The sequence below is a fragment of the Apis florea genome, unplaced genomic scaffold (assembly GCF_048593485.1).
Source record: "Apis florea isolate Af1SG1 unplaced genomic scaffold, ASM4859348v1 contig_2350_pilon, whole genome shotgun sequence".
In the NCBI taxonomy this organism is placed as follows: Eukaryota; Metazoa; Arthropoda; class Insecta; order Hymenoptera; family Apidae; genus Apis; species Apis florea.
This window is the reverse complement of record NW_028256565.1, coordinates 741,263-764,973: the sequence shown is the minus strand read 5'-3', so window position 1 is coordinate 764,973 and position 23,711 is coordinate 741,263. Positions and strand designations below refer to the sequence as shown.

Below are 23,711 nucleotides of genomic sequence, written 5' to 3'. Positions count from 1 at the left end.
TTTGAATATTCGAAGGTCCGATTTGTTATTAATATAATATACAAAAAGATTTGAATTCGTGTGACGTCATAAAAAAAAGGTGTTTTTTTTATTTATAACTTGGAACACTTGCTTATACATTCTGCTATCCTAATAATAAATCGGAGCTTTGGGTGTCCAAACGCGAGATGGCGTTAATCAAAAATTTTTAATAAGTTAAATATTATGTAATAATTTATCAAAAAAATGTATTTCGTTAAAAATTAAGGAAATAATTAAAAAAAAACAGATTTAATTACAATTTAAAATTAATTTAAATAAAAATATATGATTGATATAGAAATGAATAATAAAGAAATATTTGCTTATATATATGTCTTTAATTTATATATAATAAAATATATAGAAGTATATATAAAACTATTTTCATAATTCATAAAAAAATATTCTGTATACATATAAAATATATAAGTATATTTTTCTACAAAAACGTAGAACGCTATAAAAACGTAAATACATATGTAAATATAGTATAATTTTTGTTAAGATTTTTAATCAATAGGTTAGACAAAAAAGATAATAAAATTAAACAAAAATTGGACTCGTCTTATGAACGCATAAATACAAACCATATATAGATAAATAATAAAAATAGAAATAAAAATTGAAAAATAAAAAGAATCGTAATCATTATACAGATTATATTTTTATATTTTTTGTATTTTTATATTTATATATTGTTTATGCATCATCATATTATTATAAACATTTATATATGAATTATTGTGTTTCTTTATCAATAAAAACAAAAAATAATTAATCTCATAATCACAATATCAAATACTTATATGTTTTATCATGTGATAAATATATATATATATATATATATATATATATATATTTTGACATATCTTGTGTAAAATATTGTTTATGCTTTAAATAGATACAATAATTATTACTGTCTATATATTGTAAAGATAAACACGCGGTGACAAAGAGATAGCCATTCTTTTTTAAATGTAATCTATGTCTTGTCGTTTAGTAAAATGTTCATAAAAATTCAGGTGCATATAAATTCAAAGCTTATTAGTTAATGTTTTGTGACTGTTAATGTGTACATATGAAACAATGTTCGCGAAAGAATTTGATGATCCAATTCGACAGAGAATAAAAAATGTCGAACTTAAAGTATAAAATATGTCAATATGTCAATACAAGTAATATAGGAATATTTTAAGGATATAAGGTAAGTTTTATAAATAATTATTAAAATAGTGATACAAATAAGTATAATTCTAAAAAAAAAAAATAAAAAATTATATATGAATTTTGTTTCTTAGATAAATTTTATATGACATAATGCTTTTTCATTAAAAATATTTATGAAATAAATTTTTTCATGTAATCAATATTTATATTAATATAAAATTTATCACATTTTGACATAATTTTGATATTTGTAATTTATAAAATAATAAAAATATTTATTTTACAGATTTATATTATATTAGCACAAAATGTAATGTTAAAAGTAATATTCTTATATTATTTTTACAATGGAAAAAGTTATACCAATGAGCTGGTTGAACCAGATATTGTTGGTTTTAAGTATATTATGTGCATTGTTATCTTTAATCATACAAGAATGGGCAGGTCTCACACCATTACCAATATATGTTTCTATTTTATGGGCTATTTTTATTATAATATTATCAGTATGGCTCAGTTGTTTTTTATTTCAACTTGCATTAAAAGCTAATAGTCCACTTAATATAAAATTTCTTAATAATTGGTTATATAAAAAATTTATAAATAATTTGAAATTATATGAATATAAAAAGGAAAATGAATGTAATAATAAATTTGAAAATGAAATAAAGATAAATAAAAATATAAATTCTATACAAATACCTCATAAAAAACAAAAAGAAAAAATGATCATTATATCTAATGAAAAGGAAATAAGCAATAGAAAAAAAAAGAGAACAGTAGAAATACATAATTTAGCGAAGGAAATACATTTAAAATGCATTAAAGTTTGGTATAAATCTATCAGTGATGACAAATCATTTCCTAATGAAGCACAAGAACTATTAAAAAAATTATTGACCAAACTATTTCATAAAATCAGTTTAATTGACAAAATAAAGCTTACTCATAAGCTGTCTAATGTGTTCTTATTACATTTAAAAGAATATCACAGGTATAATATATACATATATATATATATATATTTCATAAATATAATATATTTATGAAAAATTAATTATTATTTAACCTAATGATTGAACTACATTATAGAGCATTACGAAGAGTAGAAAAAGGAACTGCACCAAATTTAGAAGAAGCATTTAAATATTTGCATCCTGGTTCTCGTAATGTAGCAGTATTAGAGCATATGCTTCATCGAATGGTTACTATTCTAGCACAAGAATTTTTACAGTGGGAATTAACAAGTTCATTGCCATGTAAACTTTTATTATCTATCTTAGCAAAAAGATTATTAATAGTTATTGAAACAATAAGTTCTCCACATTGGCTATTTCAAAATTTATCAGATTTATTACAACCAATGGCAAAAGAAGTTGTTAAAATTCAAAATAAACAAGAAAAGAATGTATATTCACAATTCACAAAAGTATGTTTATAATATTTCAAAATGTTTATTTATTTTATATTTTTTCACCATTATTTTCAATTAATGAAATGATTATTTCAGAAAGCTATATCTAATGCTCTAGGAGGTGGTATAACATCTGCAACAGCAGCTCTAATTCCACGATCGTTACCAAAATCAAAATCTGAGTCATCTAATGAAGCTTTAATTGAGCATGAAAATACCTCATTATCTATAAATGATAGGAGACCTACATTACGTTTACATAATTTAGCTACAGAACATAGAGGTCTATGGGGTCAAAGTATGGTAGAAGTAGATTCTGAAATAGAAGAAGATAAAATATCTCCTGTATATGAAGAACCTACAGATTTTGCTACAACAATTGCTAGACTTAGAACTGTATTACAACAAAAATCAACTGTGAATACACCTTTGTGAGTAGTAATAATTTTTAAATTTTTATAAAAAAAATGAAATATATATTATATTTTTCAGACATGTTGAAGAAAAGTCTTATGTAATATATGAAGGTAGTCAATTTACAAATTTATCCATTCCATGGACAGAATTTCATACAGCTGTTGATGGTTCACAACAATTACTTTATTGTATTCAATTTGATGATATAGAACAACGTGGAGTTGATTTATTTGAAACTACAACTGCTACTGTTAGGAGACAATATCGCGATTTTGCTCAGTTACATACTAGTCTACAAGAAGTAATTTTAATATTTATTACACATATTTATCATTTATTATAAAATATTTTTTAATATTTTATATAATATAAATTTTATAGATTCCAGAATTAGCATCTGTTATGTCAAATTTGATTTTACCAGAAGGCGGCGGTCGTCTTGAATTAGAAAACTATTTGAAAATTTTAACTACACGCTTGGCTAACGAATGTCCACCACAATTACGACATTTTCTACGTCCAAGCAGTAACGCTAATAAAAAGGCAGACATAGTTGCACCACGATTTGATAAATTTTTGGTCAAGACAGTAAGTGGAGTTTTTAATACTTTAAAAACAGTCGTTCCAGGTTTTGAAATTGAACAAGAGGAAGAAAATATACCCTTACCTACATTAATGCCTTTAGCTGATATTCCATGGAGATTTGTCGAAGATATTAAATCGGTAAATAAATTTAATATTAAAGAGATGTATATTTAATTAATTTTATATTTCATAAACTTTATAAGTAATTTGATTTTATATAAAAATTTTATCTGATTTTAATAGAAAAGTTTAGCAACAGAATTTCAAAAATTAATAACTGAAAGAACTGAATATTCCTGTGTGGATTCTGCTTATGAAGCTGTTGATTCAATGGAGAGTACTAATGATTCTGCATTATTAACTCATTGGTGGGAAATTGTAAAAAGTTCTTCTGAAGGTAAATATTATAAAAAAAATTAAACGTTTTAAAAGTTTTAATTTTAAATTATTTTTATTTTTAGAGGATATTGACGAATTGGATTCACATTTAATATTAACAAGTGTTGCTGTAGATCTTATTTGCGAATTATTGGCAGGAATTGGAAGTAATAATGCCTTACAACAACAAACAGTTGTTAGATGGATAAAATTACTTTTTGGAAGTGTTACTGAATCTGTATTACAAGTAATAATTTATACTTTTTTTATTATGTTTTACTATTACAAGAAATTATTATTTTTATATTCATTTACAAATTGCGTTTAATTTACAGGCTGTTACTTTACGAATTTTTGATCAATTGAGTAATATATCACTTCATACTGTACAAACTAAATTTTCTGAAGAACCATTGACATTAAAAGAAAGACTGTTACAAGAGCTATTAATTAAAATTCCAAATGATATAAAATTAATATTTGGTGAGGATGATACTTTAAATATTTTAAAGTATCTACTTGATTCTTATGAAATAAAGAAAATTAATATAGACTTAAATTTACAAATATTAGATGTTTTAGCATCACAGTTATTAAGTTCATGTAGATCGAATCATAGTAAAATATCTTTATAATTTCATTTTTATTTTAATTCGATAAAAACAGTCAATTCAATTCCTTTTTTTAATTCTACTAAACTATTATTGAAGTTAAAAATATTAGAATTGCTAGTTACCGAGATATATTTTAGTTAAAAGGAATTGATGTGCCATATGTACTAAATTTGTTGACTTGATATAATGTAGAATTATATAAAATTTTCCAAAACAGACTGTGTACCTGATTACATATTTATACTAAAGATGCCAAGTATTTTTTTCATTAATACAGGACTCTTATGAGTTGTATGATATACTTCATGTATATTAGGTACTACATGCATTTAAATTGTACATTTATATTTAATGTTTAAGTTTTGTACAAATATTTATGAAAAATTATTATATTTCTCAATTAATAAAAGTCTATCAATATATATCAAATGAAATTTAAATATGTAATGTGAAATCTTAATAAGTTAATATATATTTATGAATAATAATATTTAATTTATAATTTCATTATGATTCCTTTCCTTTGTTTTGAGCCTTTTGTTTCTCTAATTGTGCTCTGAAACAAATAAATTATTTAAAAAATTTTTTAAAATTATTTAATATGTTTTTTTAATATACATTAGTGTAAATATCTTAACATTTTAAAAAAATTTATATCGGAGAGAAGTTATTTTTGTTACAAACCTATCTATTATATTGAAAATATTAATACAATAAAACGTTTAATTATTTATGTATAATTTATTAAAAAAACGTTTTTCAAAAATAATATTAAAATTACCTTAATTGCTGATTAAAGTCATCTTCTACATCATCATCATCCCAGTTATCTTCCCAGACACTGATATCCTCGTTGTCTTCATCTACTGCAGTCCAATCTACAAAGTCATTCAACCAAATTGAGGTTAGAATACTATAAAAATACTTTTATTGAATTATAATAAATATACACGATACTGAATTATTTCACCTTCTGCAGGAAATTCTTCAAATTCATCATCTTCTTCTAATAATCCTAAATCAATCTTTGATTTATCGTTTTTACTTTCTGACATTGTGAAGTGAATTAATACAGATCGCACAATAGTAACGTTTTATAGGATAAAATATATTTGAATTTTCTAGATTTTTCTTCTCACTAAAAATAAAATATTCAATATTGATAACTTTGAATTAAAAAAAGATATTGCTTATAATAAGATATAGTTTATAGTAAATTTCTTGTAAAATGAATAAAAACAAAGCAATATATAATATTTCTTATAATTAAAATAATTAATTATATAAAATATTATTAATGCAAAAATAATGTTTTTTTATTATATATATTGTTCTATTTTGTCTTTATATTTGATTATTATAAATATTGTCTTGTTTTTTTTTAATTAATGAATTCAGGATTCAAAAAAATTACATATTGAAGATACATACAATAAGTTTATCTATCATGAATTCACAATATTTATGACGCAAGTATAATATCTTTTTTTACGTAAATCAATTTCTTCAGATATGAATAAATTCAATAAATTTATTGAAAATTTTTTTTAAATAAAGCTAAATTTAATTTTGAATTAAATATTTTAATATATTTTATTATTTATAGTTAAATAACATTTAGTGAAATAATATATGTAACAGAATTTATTTAAATTATATTATAGATATTTAAAATTAGCGCTAAAAAAAATTAAATCTTTGTTAAATCACCAGATTGCGTTGATCGCGCTCATTGATTATAACATGCATATACTGTTTACTGTTTTGTATAGTTCAATAAAATATTACTGAAATAAATGTGTTAAGTATTGTACAATTAAATTATACATGAAAATATTGTGTAAAATAATAATTTTTAATCTGAAAATTAAAGCTATATAATTTAATTTTTATTAATCATACAAGCTACGAATAATTAAGACATTAAAAATGATTAAATATGTTCGATTACTTTATCATAAACAATGGAAATTTCCTTATATCCTTTTTTATATGACGTAGTATAGTTATCACGTAATATTTAAATACCTTTGATTTAATTTATCAAAAATTGACAATTGATTGGAATTTATGTCGATAAGCAAAAAGTGTACGTTTATGTCGCAGTGGGGCGACACATTAGCGTCGCAAATGGAAATAATATTACCAATCATTATCTTTTTTCCTAATCTTCCTATTTATACCGGTTGCACTCCATTCAGTTTCCTAGTGATGAAGTGATTCATAGTAGTTACTGAGTTTAGAGGAAGATAACTGTTAATCTACAATGGGCTTAGAGGATTATAAAGAACTTGTGGCATCATGTGCCTCAATTTGTACTATGGGTCAAATGTTATCTGGAACGTAAGTTGAAAAAATGCGAAATATTTATTTAATTTATGTTTTTTGAAAATATAGCGTTTGATTTCTAATACAAGACATATTTATAAAAGAAATTATTTGAGTAATTCAGTAGAAATATTATCATTCTTTGAAACTTGCATTTTTTCCTTCCACGTGATAATAAATATAAGTGATTTCTCGCTTGTACAGTGTTTTTAGATCTATATATATGATAAATACACAAATTTAATACACAAATTTGTATAATGAAATTATAGTCATAAGATATATTTGTCATATATAATTTTATAAACCATTTAAGATCATATTTTTCATTTTTATCAATTTAATTTAAAAAATATATATATTATATAATAAATATAAATATATATTATATAAATAAAAACATTATATATATAAATTTTATATAAAAATTTTAAATATTAAATAATAGAAAATAATAATAGAAAATTTGATTATAATTTAATTGTTTAAATTTAAATGTCATTTAATTATAGATTGATATGTAAGGATATTTATCAAAAAGGCTCATCCAAAGGTTTTGATCCCATGCCTTTTTTAGGTGGTATAGGAATGTAAGTGTACTACTTTACTATTTAATACAAAAAGCATAATGATAAGTAATATTTAATAATGTTATTTAAAAACATTTATTTTATTAATTGTTTTATTCTGTTATATTGTATAGTAAAAATATTTAAATATATAAATATTTTTGTTCATAATTGAAGTATTTTTTTTTCTTTTGTGAAAAGATATATTATAACTGTAATACAAAAAACCTATAGATTATCTAAGTAGAATTATAATAAATTAAAAATTTTGTATAGGTGTATTTTAATGCTTCAATATGCATGGATTTTGAGAGATATTGCAATGATTAATGTTAATGTTTTTGGATTACTCACAAATATGGCATACATGGCTGTATTCTATTATTACTCACCACACACGGTACGAATTTATATTTCTCAATCAAATTGCATGATGTTGCTTTTTTCATTCTATCTTTTTTTGTGTCTTCTTTTATTTTTCATGTTTAAAATCACTAATTATAGATAATTATTCATAATAGATGAAATTAGATATTTAAATTTTGAATACAAATATGAAATTTAAATTAAAAACAAAAAGTTTCATATTTATATAACTTATTTTAATTAATAACATTTCTAATTTCTTAATATTTTTAAAACAATAAAATTTAAAAATTTAAATATAATTATATTAAATAATAAAATCATATATATTCGTCTATAGTATAAGAAATATATATAAATATTAATTTGTATTGTTATTTTAAAAATAGTATCAATATTTTTTAAATAATTCATTTTATATTTATACATTTTAATTCATCAATTCATTTATAAATTTACGACGGATTCGATAGATATATGATTTACAACGAGATATATATTTTTATTAAATTTCAAATAATTATAATAAAATATAAATCGATAGTTTGATAAAATTATACCTTTAGAGAAAAACGAAAGTTTCTGCTGTACGAAGAAATTTCGGACAAATATTTCTAATCATATCAGAACCTGAATAAATATTTGACATCAAGTGTTCGCATTTTTAGAAAGATATACTTGCTTTGATAGGCAAGGCAACAACTTTTGTCATGGTCTTTCTCGCATATGCACAAGTGGAAAGTCCCGAGAAGATCGAATTTAGATTCGGTTTGATTGTGACAGTGTTATTATTGCTGTTAGTAGCATCTCCTCTCGTACATCTTGTAAGTATAATTTTTAAATTTTATGCATATTGTTCTATAAAATAAATAAATCTAACAAATAAAATTTTTAATAAAAATAAAATATAATATTAATTTATTGACATATTATTGAATATTAATAATGAATATTAAAAAATTTAAAAAATGACTACGTGTTTCACAAAAATAATTTTATCAATATAAATAGTTAATTCTTTTTCATACAATAATCGACGAGAAATTTTGCAATCGTTGCACAATAATTCTTTGTTGCGACAAGAAGTTTTAAAAAGTTATAAACCGTGGCAAATCATGCGAAAAATGTATAATCGTAACAATAGAAGTAGCGAAGTTAGAATGAAAATTTTAAAATGTTAGAATTCATTGTTTCTGTAAGACTAATTATAATTATGTAAAATGTAAGATTTGAAATTAATATATAATTTTCTCAAATTTTACTCTTATTTATAATTGCGTCGATTTCTAGTTCATCGAGATATTTTTCGTGACATACGTCATCGAGTGTAACAATATTTAATTGAAATTCATTTTTAAACGAGCGATTATTTCTCCGTAATCTTTTAATTTAACATAGATATTTCAAATATATTACATTTTTTTCGCATTTAAAATAATGACTTATGATTCTAAATTAGAGTTAATATATACGTACATATAAATACAATTTATTTAAAAATATCGATCAATAAATATAATATAAATTCAGATCTTTAGAAAATTTATAAAATAAAAAATTAAACGAAGATATTTTAATATATTAAAATTATAATTATTATTCTTTTCTTTTGTTTATCAGGGAGAAATTATAAAAACAAAAAATACGGATATTCTTCCATTTCCGCTTATATTTATGGGTACTATTGTCACATTTTTATGGTTATTGTATGGTCTTATAATTAATAACGTTTTTATTATCGTAAGTAAACTATCTGTTTTTTATCACTTTCAAGCAAATTATTTATTTTAAAAAATATATATTATTTTAATATAATACATTGTATGTTTTTAAAGTTTCAGAATTCGGTAGCTTTTGTTTTATCTTTGGCACAAATGTCGTTATTCGTAATATACCCATCAAAATCGAAAAACAAAGAATCCACACAAAAGAAAGCGGAATAAGAAAAATGAAATTGTAAATATCAAAAGCGTGTACATTTCAACAAACGTTTTATCTTGAGTTGTTAAAATTTTTCTACACGTATACTGATTAAAATTTATAAGTTTTAACAATTCCAATAGTTTTATTACATAATATACATCACATTATTAGCCACGACTATTGTGTCTATTATTGTGCCTAGACAATTTAAAAAAAATAAATAAGATTTTTTTAAATTAAACGATATTTATATTTAATATTTATAATTAGATATTGTAAATTATATTGGTAATATTTTAAGTTTAGTTACAATATAAATATGAATTTTCACTAAATTATATTCCTACAAAAATGTATTTATAAACTTTTCAGGTTATATTTAAAAATTGTAAAAAAGATGATGTATTTTTAATAATGTATTTATAAATATTATTTTTAGTTATAAGTTCAAATTATAAAAATAAATTTACTCATTATACGTATATTAATAATACAATGATGAACAAGGCAAAAAGAGGGGGAGATCTCCCCTTTCAATCATTTAAGTCGTACGTTATATTTAAAACAGGAAGATCTGTTCAATAGGATAACAATGGCTATGAATTTTGGTAACTATCTACTTGGTAAGTACATTGACTTAAAGAAATCAATTTATTTTTAATTCAATCCAATTATAATAATTTTTTTTTTAACGTTTATTATTATTTATTCAATTGAATTTGCATAAATTTCTTTCTATAGTAACAAAATTTTAATCCTTTTAATAACTTTATCGTTTATAAAAATTCTTTTATCTCCAAGTTCCGTTTTTAAATAATTTATCACATAAATATCACAACGGACAAAATTTCTATCGTATAAATCTTATCTTATCTTAATGTTTCTTTGAAAGAATTATGATATTACTCCGTCAACAAATAAGCGTTTCTTTTTCAATAGAATCTATTACGCAAATTGTACACGCTTATTAATACGCGCAAAAACGACGTAATACTTGTCAATGACTGACACAATCTTCGATGAGGAGCATGTGTGCGTTCGCGTTAGGCCTACTCTATTAAGAATAACCAAAGGTGATTACCATTTTACTTTCTACGCGACCACGTTACGCAGCATGCAAATGCAACTCTCCTGGCAACTGGTTTCGTCCCCTTACGATTTACGTCTACGATGGCTCGTTAGTAGTCTCTCTTGGTATCGGCTTATTATATGAGCGACGTACATCATCGCTTGACTTTCTGATCGAGTTTGCTGGTTAATAGCAGGAAATAGCGGCCTTCTATGTAGACAGTAGCATGTCTGGTATATGCCGTGGTCAGTAACGTGTTCGATTGTTCGACGGACACTGGTATTCTGGTATGATTTCACGCGTGAAATAGAAAATAGAACTGAAACAGAAAACAATATAAGATGGAAAAAAATTTTTCCTCCTTTTTGCGCGCTTGCGATTTGAATTATTTAATAAAGTAAAATAAATGTAAAAAAAGTAAATTTGTATCGTAATATTTATTTATCGTTGCAATATGAAGAAGAAACGTTGGTGACGTGTGTTTCTCTATTGCATGAGTTTTTTCTTTTTTACGAACAATACAGAGCGTTGTAAATTTTCGTTTTTTACGAACAATGTATTTGGATTAATTCAATCTCTTTGGCTGTTTTATCCCTGTTGCTGAAATATAATCTAAAGGAATATGGGATGAGGTGAGTGTACCTCTTTCGATTCTTTTAAAAATAATTACTTAAAAATAAATAATTCTTATTAAAGATGCCTATTATATAATATCTTTTCATATTTTAATTTATTTTTCTTAATATCATATTCTTAATATCAAACATATAAGAAATTAAAAAGACATAAAATTGAAAATGTAGTGTCGCACGATTTTCGAATCCGAATAAAAAATGCGTAGATTTCGAGATCGATTCGATTATCTTTCAATTTAATTTTTCCTAAACTACGAACCTCGCGCGACAATTCAACAGGTTAATTGATTTCGAATTAATTAACGGAAATTATAAATACAGATTCAACATGAAAAGGAAAAAGAAATGATTCCAAAATTTTCACCAATGGTGTACGTGTAGCATCTACATGTCAGAATTTGAAAAATTGAATCAATGAAAGGAAAGAAACAAAAATATAGAAAAGATTTAAGATAATTTTTACTTGTAAGAAAATGTCCACGAAGTTGGATCGCAAAGCCGGGAGAATCCTGCGCGCATCCATGAAATTTCTGTCTGCGCAGGATTCGTTTCGCGATTGATCCCGAGTGTGCGCGCCTCAGCTGATTGTCAGTACGTTCGTACACACAGGAAAATAGTTGGTTAACGTGAGCGTGGTTCTGTTGTGTGGAGGTAGGCTCGTTATAACACCTGCTGCATCCCCTGTGCCTCTCGTCACGTTCGAGTCATGTCGATCAGCTGATGGTTCGTATAACAGAACACATTTTCGGCTATAGAGTTTTGAGAACGATTAAGATCGCCTCTAAACCATACGAATGTAGTTTCCACGATTTAAGATACGTGTAATACGCGGTTAAGACAAACGTATTCCAAATAATCAAGCATCGTACATACACGTGCTCTTTTTGCTCTTTTATATCGACGATCGATTATTTCGTACAATATTTGAGTATTAATACGAAATGAATTGGAAAAATGAGAAAATCGCTTTTTCGTTTCTTAAATTAATTATATATATGCTCGTTATCGAAGAAATATCGTTTAAATAAAGAGATGTAACGAGAGATGTATGACACTTTATATTATAAAAAAAATTGTGTTAAAATTAATTGTTTTATTTACAAAAATACAAAACATCCTTTTATCAATTAAATATGAAAAAAATTAAAACTTTTGCATTACATATCATTATTATACTCATACTATACTCACTGAAATATCGACAATTAAAATACCGATTGACAATGTTTGTTATGTATTATTATCTATTCGAGTTTAATTAATTAATTAAACTCCCTTAATTACTTTTTAATTGCAATTTAATTATTTTCCATACGGCGAATCTGTCGAATATTGAATGCTTGTAAAAAAATTGTTCAATCACATCTCTACGTTATTAATCGTCGAAGAACATGTAATTTTTCAATCGGTTTTTCGAGGCGAATTTAATAAATTATAGAAGCCACGGAAAGTAGAACGTTTCCCTTTGCGTTCACATGGCAGAGGCCCATCCAGAAACGGCAGCCCTCTCCCATTAGACTTAATATCAATTTAGAGCACAATACAGAGTGTATTTCGATGCCGTGTAATTTGCTTGAACGTTCGTTAAGTATACCAGGACAATTATAACCGTATCCAATAACGACGAGGCCGCACGAGTCGGTCGAAATGGTTGCAACACGCGTCCTTAAGGATCGTATTAGCTTAACAAATAAGCCAATGCTAAATTCGTGCATTTTCAAAAAAAAAAAAAAAAAAAAAGGAATTAATATAAAACGGGCGAATGATAAGAAGACAGAGGAAAAAATAGTACGGATTTGCGAATCGCACGAAACAATGAAATAAAAATAGAATTAATCGAAGTAATTGTTCGAGATTGTTCCGATTCCGACCGTACGTGTCACGTCTCGATTCGAGAATTCTGTTTTAATTCGAAACAGAGGAGAAATTGTAAAAAAAAAAAAAAAAAAAAAAAATTGATTAGACATCCTCCAAGTGACGAATATGGGCCACGCTGTATCGAAATGTTACGTGACGGAACGGTGGGCAGATGTTACCCAGAGAGAGAGAGAGATCGCCTTTGGCGTGTTCGCGAAAACTTTCATATGACGAAAGTTTTTCCCAAACGGTCTAACGGTCGGACATTTCGCTCCTTATCATCTTTAAAATAAGAAGAAGAGAAAAAAAACAAAAGAAAGAGGGACGAAGTTTTCGCGAATTGCCTCCTTCTCCTTCTCCTCCTTCTCCTCCTTTCCCCCCTCCTCCCCGTTTCCAAACGTTACGAGTATTCTAACTTTTCCAGCCGGGAAGAATTGGACGTCTCTCTCGAAAAAGGACGGCTCGAGATTCGCCCGCCGCCCGTCTCGTGACTGGTCGACGGATGGCTAGGGGGAAGGGAGAGAGGGATGGGGGTAGATGAGCGGTAGAAGAAGAGGGAAGAAGGGGGAGTTGCCGGCCGGCCGAACTATTCCGTGGACACCGTCCCGCAGGACACGTGAATCCACGAAATGTGTAACAACGTAGCAGCGTCGTAACGAGAGAAGAGAGAGAAAAGAAAAAGCTAGATCCACTCTCCCTTTCGTTTTCCTGCACCCACCACCTCTCACCACCCGTCCACGCCACTTCATTTTCCTGCCTGAGGATTCATTTTTGTGCGCGCGAGTATATAGTATCGGCCGCGTCTTTCCGCCCGCACAACTTTCAGAACGAGTGACGCAAGTGAAGTGTATGCACTGTCGATAGATCGTCCCTTGAACGAGGTGGCTATTTTACCACCTCTTACCATCCGTGTTTCCGGTTCTGACTGACCGATCGCTTCCATTCTTGTAGCAACGAGAGAGAGAGAGAGAGAAAGAGAGAGAGAGAGAGAGAGAGAGAGTTCACGTAAGTGACGCGATTCTTTTTTTTCTTTTTCTCTCCTCCTTGTAATATTCGTTTGTTCCTCTTCTTTTTCTTCTTCTTCTTTTCTGTTTTTCTCTCTCTTTTCGAAGGATTTCGTTCGTTCGAAGGATTGATCGTAAGACGATCGGAATTATTCGTGTAATTTGGTGCAATCGTGTGATTTGATTTATTCTTATTTCTTGCTTTGTTGTTGACTCGTGTACGTTGTTCATTTTTTTTTTTTCTTTTACCTCGATTATCTATAATGATTTGTAAAGTTACGCGAATTTATTTAAAATAGACACTTGATTCCAAGCGGAACGCAGAATTATTTCGTTATCGTTTACTCGAGGTTAAGAGATGAAAATGTGTCGGAGCGTGTTCGTGACGTATGCAAAGAGGCAAAAAAAAAAAAAAAAAAAAAAGAACGAGTATTCAAGACATGCATGCGTTATTACGCGAAATGCAAAAAATCGTAAATCTACAACGGAGTACGAAATGTACGCGATGTGGCATCGAGCATGCAAGGCAAAATGAGCATTCCGGGATCGTGCCGGCCGCCCAGTTAAAAAGTGCTCTCGACCAACAAAGGAATAATATCTTTCGAGCGAAAAAAAAAATCGTCCTTTTGATTTATTTCATTCTTTTTTTTTTTTTTTTTTTTTCGATTCTATCTTATCGTTTTCCTTTCTAACGCGATTTTTCGCACGATCGACGACTTTCCTGCACGCACAACGTGCCCTTACAACGTCCTTAATCTCTCTCTGCCCTAATAAATCTTTAAAAGTTCTTCGAGAGACGAGAGTTTCGATTTGGAATTGGCGACAGTTTAGCGGAAAATCGTTAATCGGGAGGGTGTTTATTTCAGGATATTTTTCTAGTGACTTCACGGTCCTCCGCTAGCCGATCGTATAAATAGAAGTTGCAGATGCGAGATATGCGTGCTCTTCCACTCTGAAATTGGTAGAAATTAATTGCGAGTAAGAGAGAGAGAGAGAGAGAGAGAGAGAGAGAGAGAGAGAGAGAGAGTTGAAAGAGTTTTTTTTGCCCTTTCGTCCTTTCGAAGCGAGATACGAGGAACGTTGGAAAAAAGAGGGAGGAAAATGAAACGGTTATCATGAATTAGCCAAGTCGATTTTCAACCCGAGGATCAATTCGATCGAGTGACAGGAAAATAAAAGTGAAAAGGGTAATAAATATATGACAAGTCTAAAGGGTCACAAAGGAGGAGGAGAACTCTCGTTTTTCATCCTCGACCGAATCTATCCGCGGTGTGTCCATCGGTGAAGGTGCGTACGTGAGCGAAATTGTGAACGGTCTAATAATAACCAGCCTCTTACTTATATGGACGCTTGATTTTAATTCAAGCAAAAACCGCCTCCTTCCAGGCCTCGTCCTTTTGGTGCGCGGGGTCAGTGATCATCATAATCGAAAAACGCGAGTAGCATCCGAAATCGGTCGTCGAAATGATCCCTATCGCTCGGGAAATATCGCATTATTTTCGTCGGTTATGGCAACAAGATTTCGTCTCACCATCAGTGGAGACAGTAGCAACGTAAATATCGTGCAACGTTTCACACGCTCGAAAATTTTCTCTAAATGTCGGTCACATCGTTAATACAATTTTCGTAGATAGAAGCGAGAAAAAATAAGAAGACAGAAATATATATATATATTTTTGTTAAAGATTAATATTTGAAATGTAAAACATGTGGAAAATAAATCAAATGCGATTCGTGCTCGCTATTCCGACAAGCGTTTCATTTTAATCCCGTGCTGAATTATTATACAGATGCAAAGAAGTGGTTTATTCGCAAAAAATTCTAAAGGATTCTTTTAAACGTTACTACGTATCATCTCGTGTGATCAAAAATTTTATTTAAAGAAAAAATACAGTTTATATATCGTACGCATTTTTGATTGAAATTATCCATTTCTTCTTCTTCTTTCTTTTACAGTAGGAAGAAGTGAAAATTAGCAAAGATGTATGGCCTAATTTTGGAAAATATGTCTGAATACATACGGCAGGTGTACGGGGAAGATAGATGGGAAGAGATCCGACGACAAGCGTCCGTAGAACAACCCAGCTTCAGCGTTCATCAGGTTTATCCTGAAAATCTTATACCGAGATTGGCGAAGAAAGCTATTCAGGTAAGTGTATGATATTGAATCGGTGTAATTTTAAATTCTCGCTGAAAACAACTGAAGAAATTTTGCATCGTTCATTATCACGAGATCTGACAATAATGAATAAAATTTAATAATTGAAGGTACAAATAATACACGATAAAATAATCGAAAATAATTGTAGTGCCAAACGGCTGAAGTTACAATGAAAAGGATCTATAATTATAATAACTACGAACAAATATTATTCGTGCATTTTAAAAAATAATTAAAAATTTTAATCAAAGTTTTTAACTACTTACTTTTTTAACGAAGTTAATGCCTAACTTTGAACGGCGATCATTTTAAAGTATCGAACTGTAGAAAAAATTTTCATGATTTATCGTCAGACCACGTATAACGGACAAAAATGGACGATTCTTCTAAATTTCTTTCTTCTTCTTCTATATTTCTTTTGTTCCTTTCGTCTGTTAAAATGAAACGTCGTTTAATTCTATCGAATACGTTTCTCGCTCACACCACAGGTACTTGGCGTAACGGAAAAAGAATTTTTCGATCAGATGGGTGTACACTTCGTAGGATTCGTTGGCCAGTACGGTTATGATCGTGTGCTTTCAGTACTTGGACGTCACGTAAGAGATTTCCTCAACGGATTGGACAATTTACACGAATATCTGAAATTCTCCTACCCTAGGATGAGAGCTCCTTCCTTTATTTGCGAGAACGAGACGCGACAAGGTAAAAATCTTCCCCCCGATTCTCGATCCGAATCGTATTAAAGAAAACACTTTGAAATGTTATTTTCTAAAATACTGTTCGCTGCTGAAAAGAAGTCTCGCGGGACAGGGGTAGCGGGGCAAGAGGGGTTCTTCGCTAGGACCGCCCATCCCCACTTCGGACGCTTTGTTGACAATTCTAACGCTACACAGTAGTAGAAGAGGTTGAATATTGAAAATCGTAAAAATTATTCTCACTTTCAGGAAGTTACGTTATAGGATAATTCAAAATTATTTATATCTAACTTATTTTTATATATATATACAATTATTATCTTAACTATTTGAATACGAAATTTCATTTATAAATTAAACTATCTTTACAAATCATAATTAGCCTTCTACGTATATTACGAAAAATCGATTTTTCTTCCACATTGACCAATCAAGCTCGCATTTTTTTTTTCTTGCCAGATTTCTTTCCAGCAACGAATAATACGATATCCAGATTTCTTCGATCCGTCTTTTTTAAATGTTTTCTATATAAAACAAGTGGCAGATTCCATCTATAAAAAGAAAAAATCATGGTCTAAATTTACATTGATTGCCCTTCCCTCCTCGTTGTAGGCCTGACCCTCCATTACAGGAGCAAACGACGAGGATTCGTTTATTACACGATGGGCCAGATAAGAGAGGTGGCTCGTCACTTTTATCACAAGGAATTACAGATCGAGCTTGTGCGCGAGGAGATCCTTTTCGACACCGTGCACGTCACCTTCCAACTCACCTTCGATAACAGGGCTTTTACGCAAGCCTCGTTGGCGATGACGCGCGAGGAGAAACATTTGCCAATAGGAGCTTCCGTTTTGTTCGAAATATTCCCTTTCTGTATCGTTTTCGGGTATGCTTCGGTATTTCATTTCGTCTCGCGATCATATAAATAAATTACAAGTTGATAACTTTTCCCTCCCCTCTATAACCGAGCTTCCGTCTCTTTCTTTTTTTTTTTCAGATCGGATATGATCGTAAGAAGTATTGGAAATTCGTTGATGGTAATATTACCCGATCTTATGGGCAAAAAGATAACCCATTTCTTCGATCTCGTCAGACCGCTTATCGCATTTAAGTTTCATTCCGTACGTATCGATAGAATCTCATCATTTCGATTATTCTTCGAGTTATTATTATTATTATTATTATTATTATTATTATTATTATTATTATTATTATTATTATTACGTATGTGACGGTGACGATGGTTTACTTTTGTTGCAGATTCTAAACAGGACGAACAATATTTTCGAATTGGTAACCGTGGAACCGATTCTCACTGAACGGCCATCAGATCGACAAAGAAATGAGATTTTATTGAGCGATGAACTCGATTCGGTAGATGACAGAACATTGAGATTGAAAGGTATCCCCTTCCGTTTCCTCTTTTTTTTTTTTTTTTTTTTTACAAAGACCGATTCGATTTAATCGTCTCGCGAACCGGTAATTATTCAATTTCGTTGTAAAAATGTTTTAGGCTTTTAGAAATATTCCATCTTACAAAGGAGGCTCTTTATTTTTTACTCGAATATTAATCACAATTGGAAATATTATCCTTAAGATGTAAGGTATATCTGTGCAATAGTTTACGTTTTAGTTACGCAGCCTGAAAACGAAACTCTTTTTATTTCAAGATTATTAATTTGTTTCTTACGATGATTCGCTTACACATTTCGTATATTCGTATTCGAGGTATTAAAAATATTTATTTGCGTATCCAAAGTTAAAATCGCGTGGCGTGTGTAGAAAATAAATTACTCGGGATGTTGACCTTGAGACAGAAATCAGTAAGGTCAACTACTTTTTTTTTTTTTTCCCCCAGTTTGGCTTTACCGAAAAATTGTAATGGTGATTCACCTGATCCGTCGTATTTACACTTTGCATATTTCAGTTTCTCTTCTTATCCTTCGAGATTAAAATATCATTTGAAAGAAAAAAAAAAAAAAAAAAAAAAAATTGTCATTTTCGTAGAACCGAAAGCGATCCAATCATGATCCAAAAATGTTGATTCCAACAATGTGAAAAATACATCTATACTTTGGAAGGAAAATTTTAGTTAAAAAAAAAAAAATAATGTGAAAATTTGTTTAAGAAAATTTAAATATATTCGAGAAGGAGGATACATTTTGTTTATCCGTTCTCTTCGAATCTTTGTAATCGAATAATCCACCACATCCCTTAGGTCAGATGATATATATGGATAATTGGAAGATGATGATGTATCTTGGTACACCCGTTATGCCAGATCTCAACGCTTTGATCGCGACGGGTCTTTACATAAACGATCTATCCATGCACGATTTCAGCAGGTGACGATGCTCTTTCTTTTATTATTATCATTATTATTATTATTATTATTATTATCATCAGATCGCGATCGAAGAGTCGCACGTTGTACGATGGAGCCTCATATTGCAGGGATTTAATGCTTGCCGGTACGCAACAATCGGTGGAGCTTAAGTTAGCTTTGGATCAGGAGCAATTGAAAAGCAAGAAGCTAGAGGAGTCTATGAGAAAGTTGGACGAAGAAATGAAACGTACGGATGAATTGTTGTATCAGATGATACCGAAACAAGTGGCGGATCGTTTGAGAAACGGCGAGAATCCGATAGACACGTGCGAAGTAAGGAAATCAATCCTTTCTTTAACGATTTTCTATTTCTTTCTTTTTTTTTTTTTTTTTAACGACGATCAATCGTATCTTTCAATGTTCTTCGACCTTGTTAAAAAAAACAAAAAGCCGAATCTTGTTATCAACGTTCGGAATTTTATTTTTCGCGACGCACAAAATTTCACGTTGAAATAACTATATTTCAAGAACACGGCTTCTTTCGATCGTAAAAATTATATATCTATCTTCCTCTACTGTTCACTGCTGAGAAGAAGTTTCGCTGGTCGGCATGAGGGGCAAGAGGGGTCCTTCGCTAGGACCGCCTATTTCCACCTCGAACGCTTTGTTGACAATCCTGATATGCAACACATAGCAGTAAAAAATATATATAATTTAAATATTTAAAATCGTAAAAATTATTTTCATAAAGTTATGTTAGGTTAATTATTTAAGGAAAGCTGAAATATTTTCAAAATTATAGTATATTAGCTAGCTTATTCCTATATATGAATATAAAATTACATTTATAAATTAAATTATTGTATCTACTTTGCTAGATTTTATTATCCCTCTCTGACAAATACCATGGTAGAAACAAAAATGCGTGTAGAAATACGTTTCCTTCTATATTAACCAATCAGATCTGCATTCCGTAAGACTTTTTTCCAGCAGCGAATAGTACTTTCTTCTATCGCCATTTTCCTAAACTCGATCGATAACGTGCGATATGATGACGAGAATCTATTCCAATTTTATCGACGAAACGATAGACGAAAGAGGAGGAGAATAGCGAGGGATAAGTTTAAAAAAAAACGTGACGCGTATTTTTGAACAGTGTTTTAGATGTCGAAAAATAGGGATCTTTCTGGCCGGCGTTGATTAACACGTTTCGCTATCATGACTATTTCAGATGTTCGACAGCGTTTCAATTTTATTCTCGGACGTAGTCACATTTACAGAAATCTGCAGCAGAATCACACCGATGGAGGTGGTGTCCATGTTAAACGCGATGTACTCCCTTTTCGACACGTTAACGGAAAGGAACCGGGTGTATAAGGTATTCTTAGGTAGTAAGAGTTAGCATTTATTCGTCAATCAAATCATTATCTCGCTAAAATACGTTACTTCGATTAACTTTTCAAACTCGATTTATTTTCAACGCGCATCGTAATCGAAAGATTTTTTCAAACAATTTTTTAAAATAGATTTAAATGATTGAACGAAGTCAAAATTCGGAAGAATATTATTCCCGGTTACGATGCGTGGATAATTTTTTCACAAACCGATATATAAAATTTTCGTTTTTTTTTTTTTTTTTTTTTTTTTTAACATCTCTTTGTTTCGTTCGCAGGTCGAAACGATCGGGGACGCCTATATGGTGGTGTCCGGTGCTCCGGTGAAGGAGAACGATCACGCGGATCGCGTGTGCGACATGGCACTCGATATGGTCGAGGCGATAACAGACCTGAAAGATCGTTCCACAGGTTGGAAATCATCATCACTGGCTTAACAACACTGATTTCGACAAAGTAATCATTTCCTCCGATGTGATCGTCGTTTTCAGGCCTTCATCTTCAAATACGAGTTGGTGTTCACAGCGGGGCCGTGGTGGCTGGTATAGTGGGTTTGAAAATGCCGAGATACTGTTTATTCGGCGACTCCGTGAACACGGCGTCCCGCATGGAGGCGACCAGCCAAGCGATGCAAATACACATATCGCAATCGACGCGAGAACTATTATCACCGTCGTATAGGGTTAAGGAACGGGGGGAGATAGAGGTGAAAGGCAAAGGTGTAGTGACCTTTATATATCTCGAATATTAGCGAATCGAATCGAATGAAAATATTTCAAATATATATATATAATATATACATATATATATATATATTCTGGCCTGGTTTCAGGAATAATGAAGACTTATTGGCTGGAGAAAAGAGAGCATAGGTCATCGTCGACCAAGGGAATCACCTTTCAGGAACCACCTCAATGGCATACGAGAAGCACCGAGAAAAGAGTATCTGCGGGAACGCCTGCTGCTTTCAACATTTCGACGACCATATACGAAAATCAAAATTGTCTGGACGCGTCGTCCTCTAGGAGGGGTTCCAAGATTGGCTCCCCTACGCCCGCAGAATCAACTTTTATCCCCGAGGAGAGAAGGATTTATTCCCCTATCACGTTCCAAGACGTGGCTCGTAGATCGGTGGCAAATTCACCGACCAAGAATGCCGATTCGAGAGGTAAACAGTTTTGTTATTTATATGATATAGTACTATTTTACGAAAACATAAACATCAGATGCATGCGGCGATTATCGAGAGAAAATATTTCAAATTGACACGTGTCCTCCTCGTGTTTACTGCTGGAAAGAAGTCTCGCGGGACGGCACAGGGGCAAGAGGGGTCCTTCGCTAGACCGCCTATCTCCACTTCAGACGCTTTGTTGACAATCCTGACATAGCTACGTAATCCTAGAAGAGCTATAATTTGAATATTCAAAATCGTAAAAATTATTTTCACTTATAAAATTAGGATAATTTTAATCATAAGACTGAAATATTTTCGAAACTATTAATTATTTTGATATATATTGATGAATATTAATATTCGTATACATTACACTTACATTTATAAATTAAATTATCATTAAAAATCATAATTAGTCTACACATATGAGAAACAAAAAAATTTTTATATTATATCAATATTATATTAAAATATATGAAATCCATGTTAATGCATCGAGGTTAGATCACCGTTTTGGATTAATATATGTGATTATGGTAAAAACAAAAATGCGTGTGTGAAAATAGGCGTTCCCTTCCAAATTAACCAATCAGATGTTCCGTGAGATTTCTTTCTAGCAGTGAACAGTACACATATAACCTATAAATTAAAATGATAAAAGTGTACATTTATTAATTATGTACAAAGTGCCGCAAATACGTTAGAACATTCATAAATGGAAAATTGACACCATTATTTCTCTTTTGCAAAAACTTTTATTACTCGTTTTGAATCATTAAAACATAAATCCAAGCAATATATCTCGAAAAGGAAAGTATATCGAATACAACAAGTATTTTTTCCTTTTCTCTCTTTCGAAACTGCCTGGGCAATCTCCAGTTTATCTCGAGCAGATGTTCGAACGAGAAATGTCTCACCAAATTTCACTTGTACTCATTTCAATCGATATCGATTGCAGAGTACAGATCGAATTCGATGGGTGCGGTGATAAGCAGAAACTCGGAGATGTTCAGCTCCCTTCTCAGCGACACGGAACAACACTTCAGACAGCACAGAGATAGTTTATCGCCCCGGGCTGAGAATCGATCGGCGATCGTGCACTTGGAGGCGAGCGCGAACGCGAACTCGAGCACCTCGTCGGAGGAGTCGCGCGAGGAGAAAGCGACCACGTCCCTGGAAGCGGAGAAGCGAGAGAAGAGCGAGCATTGCGAGAAGGGCAAAGAGTATTACTCGACTTCGTTTCACACCGACATCGGTAACTCGCAGTCGCTCGCGCATCAGGACCAGTGCTGCCCTGGCTTCAGCATGACGAAGAGCGGGAAGACGCGTCACCAAAATACCGGATGCTGTATCGCTTAATCGAGTTGATTTCGTTCTCTCTTCCCCCCCCCCCCTTCTCTCTCTCTCTCTCTCTCTCCTTTCCCATCCTCTCCATCGACGCGATAGAACCGTTTTCGTGATCTTCGCGAGCGTAGATTTTCTGTTATTAAAAATCGACTGTATGCGTGTGAATATATGTGTGTGTATGTGTGTGTATTGTCGAACGAAACCGACGTGTCGTGCAATTCGTAAAGATAACACTCAAAAAAGTGTCTTAAACGAAATATCACTATA

At 30.3% G+C, this 23,711-nt stretch overlaps 4 protein-coding genes across 7 annotated transcripts; 3 read left to right on the top strand and 1 right to left on the bottom strand.

Moving 5' to 3' along the window:
- The first annotated feature begins 878 nt into the window (after positions 1-878).
- LOC100864888 (uncharacterized) lies at positions 879-5,084 on the top strand. The gene is made up of 9 exons (XM_086904251.1): positions 879-1,225; positions 1,475-2,182; positions 2,281-2,617; positions 2,699-3,033; positions 3,095-3,320; positions 3,401-3,742; positions 3,848-4,001; positions 4,066-4,229; positions 4,318-5,084. The coding sequence occupies exons 2-9, from the start codon at positions 1,536-1,538 to the stop codon at positions 4,615-4,617; spliced, it is 2,505 nt and encodes an 834-aa protein (XP_086760377.1). The 5' UTR covers positions 879-1,225; positions 1,475-1,535; the 3' UTR covers positions 4,618-5,084.
- On the bottom strand, positions 4,234-10,985 carry Sem1 (Suppressor of exocyst mutations 1). Its single transcript, XM_086904255.1, has 4 exons — positions 10,864-10,985; positions 5,567-5,734; positions 5,378-5,474; positions 4,234-5,152 (listed from the first exon to the last, which is right to left on the bottom strand). The coding sequence occupies exons 2-4, from the start codon at positions 5,649-5,651 to the stop codon at positions 5,104-5,106; spliced, it is 231 nt and encodes a 76-aa protein (XP_086760381.1). The 5' UTR covers positions 5,652-5,734; positions 10,864-10,985; the 3' UTR covers positions 4,234-5,103.
- Positions 6,702-10,264, top strand: LOC100863378 (sugar transporter SWEET1). The gene is made up of 6 exons (XM_031918493.2): positions 6,702-6,939; positions 7,437-7,514; positions 7,770-7,893; positions 8,528-8,683; positions 9,480-9,599; positions 9,695-10,264. Exons 1-6 carry the CDS (start codon positions 6,863-6,865, stop codon positions 9,800-9,802), a joined length of 663 nt encoding a protein of 220 aa, XP_031774353.1. The 5' UTR covers positions 6,702-6,862; the 3' UTR covers positions 9,803-10,264.
- Positions 10,986-11,133: 148 nt separating the features above from the next.
- On the top strand, positions 11,134-23,456 carry Gyc88E (Guanylyl cyclase at 88E). 4 transcript variants are annotated; one of them, XM_012490207.3, is made up of 13 exons: positions 11,134-11,483; positions 16,304-16,496; positions 16,997-17,210; positions 17,816-18,089; positions 18,201-18,324; positions 18,464-18,605; positions 19,422-19,548; positions 19,658-19,862; positions 20,761-20,907; positions 21,202-21,334; positions 21,415-21,642; positions 21,756-22,091; positions 23,056-23,456. In XM_012490207.3, the coding sequence occupies exons 2-13, from the start codon at positions 16,329-16,331 to the stop codon at positions 23,454-23,456; spliced, it is 2,499 nt and encodes an 832-aa protein (XP_012345661.1). In that variant the 5' UTR covers positions 11,134-11,483; positions 16,304-16,328. The 4 variants fall into 4 exon arrangements, with proteins under 4 accessions (XP_012345661.1, XP_086760379.1, XP_003696445.1 ...); XM_003696397.4 differs by lacking the exon at positions 11,134-11,483 and adding an exon at positions 11,499-12,209; XM_086904252.1 differs by lacking the exon at positions 11,134-11,483 and adding an exon at positions 15,808-15,900.
- Positions 23,457-23,711: the final 255 nt, after the last annotated feature.

Excerpts from the sequence above, each read along its gene's own strand:
- LOC100864888 (XM_086904251.1), top strand. The coding sequence starts at position 1,536 with ATGGAAAAAGTTATACCAATGAGCTGGTTGAACCAGATATTGTTGGTT. Across the intron at positions 2,618-2,698 it reads TATATTCACAATTCACAAAA|AAAGCTATATCTAATGCTCT; the intron begins GTATGTTTATAA and ends TGATTATTTCAG. Across the intron at positions 3,321-3,400 it reads TACATACTAGTCTACAAGAA|ATTCCAGAATTAGCATCTGT; the intron begins GTAATTTTAATA and ends TAAATTTTATAG.
- Sem1 (XM_086904255.1), bottom strand. The coding sequence starts at position 5,651 with ATGTCAGAAAGTAAAAACGATAAATCAAAGATTGATTTAGGATTATTA. Across the intron at positions 5,475-5,566 it reads TGAAGAATTTCCTGCAGAAG|ATTGGACTGCAGTAGATGAA; the intron begins GTGAAATAATTC and ends ATGACTTTGTAG. Across the intron at positions 5,153-5,377 it reads GACTTTAATCAGCAATTAAG|AGCACAATTAGAGAAACAAA; the intron begins GTAATTTTAATA and ends TATTTGTTTCAG.
- LOC100863378 (XM_031918493.2), top strand. The coding sequence starts at position 6,863 with ATGGGCTTAGAGGATTATAAAGAACTTGTGGCATCATGTGCCTCAATT. Across the intron at positions 8,684-9,479 it reads CATCTCCTCTCGTACATCTT|GGAGAAATTATAAAAACAAA; the intron begins GTAAGTATAATT and ends TTTGTTTATCAG. Across the intron at positions 9,600-9,694 it reads TTAATAACGTTTTTATTATC|TTTCAGAATTCGGTAGCTTT; the intron begins GTAAGTAAACTA and ends ATGTTTTTAAAG.
- Gyc88E (XM_012490207.3), top strand. The coding sequence starts at position 16,329 with ATGTATGGCCTAATTTTGGAAAATATGTCTGAATACATACGGCAGGTG. Across the intron at positions 16,497-16,996 it reads TGGCGAAGAAAGCTATTCAG|GTACTTGGCGTAACGGAAAA; the intron begins GTAAGTGTATGA and ends CTCACACCACAG. Across the intron at positions 19,549-19,657 it reads TCCATGCACGATTTCAGCAG|GGATTTAATGCTTGCCGGTA; the intron begins GTGACGATGCTC and ends CTCATATTGCAG.